The sequence below is a fragment of the Cotesia glomerata genome, linkage group LG4 (genome assembly GCF_020080835.1).
Source record: "Cotesia glomerata isolate CgM1 linkage group LG4, MPM_Cglom_v2.3, whole genome shotgun sequence".
In the NCBI taxonomy this organism is placed as follows: Eukaryota; Metazoa; Arthropoda; class Insecta; order Hymenoptera; family Braconidae; genus Cotesia; species Cotesia glomerata.
The window spans coordinates 17,478,937-17,484,103 of NC_058161.1; the positions used below are offsets into that span (position 1 = coordinate 17,478,937).

The 5,167-nt window shown below is 34.1% G+C and overlaps 1 protein-coding gene across 1 annotated transcript; it reads right to left on the reverse strand.

The window, feature by feature from the left end:
• Positions 1-3,922: 3,922 nt before the first annotated feature.
• Positions 3,923-4,876, reverse strand: LOC123263908. The gene has a single exon (XM_044726954.1). The coding sequence runs from the start codon at positions 4,874-4,876 to the stop codon at positions 3,923-3,925; it is 954 nt and encodes a 317-aa protein (XP_044582889.1).
• Positions 4,877-5,167: the final 291 nt, after the last annotated feature.

A 5,167-nucleotide genomic window follows, 5' to 3' on the forward strand; every position in this document is an offset into this window, starting at 1 on the left:
TACTGTTTGAAACTGTAATTTTTTAAGATGAGAGAGTCGTTATTTACTATAGTGACAGCTACTAATTACATTTTCGATATTAAATTATAAATTGTGGCTTTTACACTTTTTATATTAAGTTTTGTGATATTTACATTTGTGCCACCCCGATATCCACTGTACTGATTGAAACTATTAAAATTAACGTAAATACGAGTGAATTTTTTAGTTTACTTTTTTCCGTGTTCTTCAATTAAGCTAAAAAACATTTACATTAAATGTTACAGCTAAAAATAATTGTCAAACGTACCCAACACCGAACTCGAACCCTGATCGGTCCGCGCTTCTAAGAAAAAGTGATGCTACTCAGCCATCAAAACGTATGCACACAGTTTCAATTTTTAATATAAAAGTATCATATGATTTTATCGGCATTTTGAGGTGGTGCTGCTGTTGGATTGTCTAAAGTTAAAAACATGAGTTTAATATTTTTGTTTTGGAATAAGTAAAATATCTCTTGCGTAAAAAGCTTCAATTTTTTACTCCGAAATATTAGATGTTTAAATGAAAAAATAAAAAAATTTTCATTTTTTCTTTGTGTAAACTTCCAAAAAATTTTTTTCAATATATCGTAATAAATTTTATCATTTCAATATTCTTTGTCACAGTTTTCGCAGTTATTCAATCTATTCAGTAATTTATATTATTAATACTCCGGTTACGTGTTTCCTCATTTTCAAAATCGATTTCCATTAAATCGTCCATATAATTTCTTGCTTTCTTTTTATCATCTTTCAGATAATTTAATTTTTTTGGTTGATTAAAATTAAAATTTAATTGCATAACGTCCTTATCTGAATCCGATTGATCAGAGTCTTTCAAGTATTCAAATTTTTTCGGCGCTCTTTTCAGTCCGTCATTCACTTCTTGAGAGTAAGTTTTAGCTCGAAAGAGATGCTCCAAATTATCTGACCTGCTTCCACTGTTGCTGTTCAGAAAAGATTCATCTTCAACAGGTTCCGGAGAAATCCTCCTGGTTTCCTTGAACTTATCTATCACATGGCTAGGTTTCGACCGGAAAATTTGATTTATTTTCGACTTTAGATATACCTTGGAGCCGCTAGACCCAGGTTCATTCTTAATGACCCATATAGCCATAGAAATCGCGTTTCGGACTGAACAACGTCTCCGGGTGTCTACGTGATAAGGGCAGATTTCAGGATCGACATATGAACGCTCTTTAAAGTCTAATTCCAAGGTAGCCACATTTTTGAAAACCTTTCCCGTGAATTCTGTTAGGAATTCTATTTTGGATCGATTTTTCAGATAAATAGTGCCTGCTTTTTTCAAATTACCGATTATAGTGTCGATCGCTTGTGCCATCCAGCAGGTACCATCTTCGTATTCGATTCCGTATTTTTTGTAAAAGTTAAATTTGTATTGGTCCTGGTAATTGCGGGACAATTGAGACCAATCGTACTCCGGATAGACTATACCAGATTTCCGGTTGCTATGTTCTATTTTTCCATTAACAATTGGAATCAAACAATATTCTTTCAGTTGGAATTTTTTATTGGATTTTGCATCTTTTACGTAGTAACCGTTGAATTCGAGTACGTAATCCATTTTTAAATTTGTTTAAATTTATTTCACTTCTTGTCTTCTACAAGTATTAGTTTCAACGCAATCATCATTAGTGATAGACTTTTGGTAAAAGTTTGCTTTGTTGAGAAATAGTTATAGAAGATTTTCAATCAGCCATTTAACTTCTATGCTCGATTTGAAATCAACTATGAGTATGTTGTTCAGTATTAATCAATTTTGGAGATATTCCATAAAAAATTTCATCATATCTATACTAATAAATGGAGAGCCGGATCAGCTTTACTCATTCTTCTATAAAAATGTAATGAGTTCTTGCTTGGGAGCAAGCACAGATCTTGATGCTGAACACTAATCCTGATTTCATCACTGTTGTTGAATGTCGATGATGCGTATGGCATGTGTGAATGCGCTTCACACCGTGCAATAGATTCATCAAAAATAATCGATTTTTTTATGTCTAAAATTTCTGCCATGGTATCAAGCAAGCTAGACAACAAAAATTTATTTTTATGCTTCAAGGAAAACCTGTGTCCACCAAAAGTTCGTATTTCACTGGAGACGTGTACTTCGTTTTCTGTGAAGTTCACTCTCGGCAAGCTGCCTATATTGGCAGTAGATATTGCGCAGTTACCCCCCACTCCTCTATCTCAAAACCGGTTTGATGATATCATCTACTGCGCCGTAAGAAAATTCTAGAACAGAATGAGTCATCTACTGCGCAATTACCCCCCACTCTTCTACCTAAAACCGGTTTGATAACGTCATCTACTACGTAGTTAGAAAATTTTAGAATGGTATGAGTCATCTACTGCGCAGTTACCCCCACTCCTCCACCTAAAACAAGTCTAAACTTGTTTAATGACGTCATCTACTGCGCAGTAAGGAAATTCTAAAACAGAATAAGTCATCTACTGCGCAGTTATGTAAAATGCTTTTCGCAAGTAGTTGTCATAACTTCATTTTAAACATATAAATCATGGACAAATACATACTACAAATGCGTTATCCTGAACTATTGATCTGTAATGGCAAGCCGAAGGCAGGTTAATAGTTGAGGATGCTTTTTTCTAACCTCAAAATGTTGAACTCAGATTCAAAATGACGGAAATCAGATTCATAATAGCGGGAAAATTATGGTTTTCTGACTCAAAATGGCGGATTCACAATTCAAAATGGTGGGTAATGAGATTCAAAAAATTATAGGAAAATGATGGATTAACAATTCAAATGGCGGAAAGTGAACGCCAGATGGCGGAATTCAGACTCAAAATGTCAGTCACCAGATTTAGATAGCAGCCACCAGATAGCAGATTCACAATTCAAAATGGCGGATAGCAGCCACCAGATGGCAGATTCACAATTCAAAATGGCGAATAGCAGCCACCTGATGGCAGACTTACAATTCAAAATGGCGGATAGTTGGATTTAAAAATGGCGAATAGTGGAGTTTAAAAACGGCGGGAAAAATGGCGGATTTAAGACTCACACTGGCGAACTCAAATTCAAAATGGTGGATTCAAAAATCAAAATGGCAGATTCACAACTCAAATAGCAGATAGCAGCCACCAGATGGTGGATTCAAAATTCAAATAGAAATATCGTCAGCAAAAGAGGTTGAGCTTAGATTTGATTAAACAAACATAGGGTGGTGGAAGGGGTGAATGATATGGGTGAGAAAATGCTTTAGATATGGTCAAATTGAAAATTTAAAAAATTGTGCTTCATCAAACTGCTATTAGAGTTTTGAGCTCGAAGAGCTCAAAAACGTAATTATTAATTTTGAGCGCCTAAGTACAAAATGAGTGGGAAGTTGCAGGGATGGCCTTTTGGGTCAACCGTCGTTCTAATTTTTTTTTATTAATTATTAGGCTACGTTAATTAAATTTACAAATTTTCAGGAAGTTTCAAAAATTTAACTACTTTGCGTGGATCTTCTTAATCAAGATGATTTTTGAGCTCATATTTAAATAAGAATAGTTTAAGTAACTATTTATTGGAGTTCAAAATTATAAATAATTTTAGGTATACGATCTTCAATTAGATAGTAGTGATGCTATTTAACTAGATTTTCCTCGTTTAGAGAGTTAGATTTTTCTTTCAGTTATTTTTTATGTATTCGATATAAAAACTGACTATATCAGAAACATATTTGCTTGAAGATTGCTGATCTCTCTGATAAAATTTCTGCTTAAAAACGCGTAAAAATTCTGATCTTTGAATGCTTGATAAATTAATTAGAACCTGATGTGTGGTTAAAAATTAACAATATTTGCTGTCATTATTTTAAAAATTATCTTTCTTAAATGATTATTACCTTATAAAATTTGGGTATAAATCATTATAGTTTATCGTGAACCCCCCGAGATTTTAAAATAGCATCAATATCATCATTAAACTGACCGAAGATCTCCTCGTCGTTAATAAGCGCGTCGATCATCTCAGATTGTCTCATGATTTTATCGTCAGATATATCATCATCTTCATCATTAGAGTCGCTCATAACCGAGTTATCAGAGTCTGGGCTCTCTACAACATCATTTATCACTAAATCCACCAAATCTTCAAATTCTTCACCAGTCATTTCACTGCGAGCGTTTTTACGTTTTTCCGAAGATCGGGGTTTCTCTGTTACTATATTTTCCGATGATTTCAATGACTTCCGTAGTTTTTTGTGCTGGTCAGTATTCTTCAGATTGAGAGCTGAAGATCTCTCTTCTTGTTCAAGAGCTTCAGACGTTTGGACCTGAGCTTCAATTTGGCCCTGATTTTGACCTTGGTTTACAATTCTACTGAGCAATGTCTGGTTGGTCAACCAAAGAGTGCAGACCAGAGCATTCCTCAATGAACAATGATTCGTTTCGCGATTCTTGTGGTGTGAACACGCTTTCGCAAAGAACTTAGTAGGCATTTGAAAGTTCATGTTCTCTAAGATGAACATATTACCGTAGTACTTTCCCGTAAATCTTTCTAAATATGTCCTTGATTTTTCGTATTGGATGTAAATACGGTTGGATTTTTCCAGGGTTTCGATAATGAGCTCTCGAGCATGTTGTGCCGAAATGTACCCCGCAGACCAGTCGATTCCGTAAGCTGGTTCGGTATATTTTTGATAAGTCTCAAGAAAAGACGCTGATAATTCAGACAAGTGATTTAGCGGCTTTACAATGTTAAATATTGGTCTCATAACGTGATTGTTTTTTATAGGAACGATACAAAATTCTTTAATTACATACGAAGTTCCTAGTGCGTTGTTGTCTGTATAGTAGCCGTTGTAATCAATAACGTAATCCATTTTTATTTTTTTGTTTTAAATTTGTTATCTAGAATTGACTTGTAGTTGTCTTCTATTAGAACTGATATTTGAACAGTGATTATTTGTGGTAACCTTTTAGTCAGAATGAAAATTGCCAAGAAATTAATGATGTCGAATATCAATTAGTTATTCATCTGTCGTTGTACATGATACGGTTGATCAGAACATGTCTTGCTTGATAAGTCCTGATCATAACTAGTTCAATGTCAAGTGTGATATAGGCATTACACTGAAAAAAAAGTTTTTTTTCTCCCAGGATACAAAATATTT

Coding starts and splice junctions, on each gene's coding strand:
- LOC123263908 (XM_044726954.1), bottom strand. CDS start 4,876: ATGGATTACGTTATTGATTACAACGGCTACTATACAGACAACAACGCA.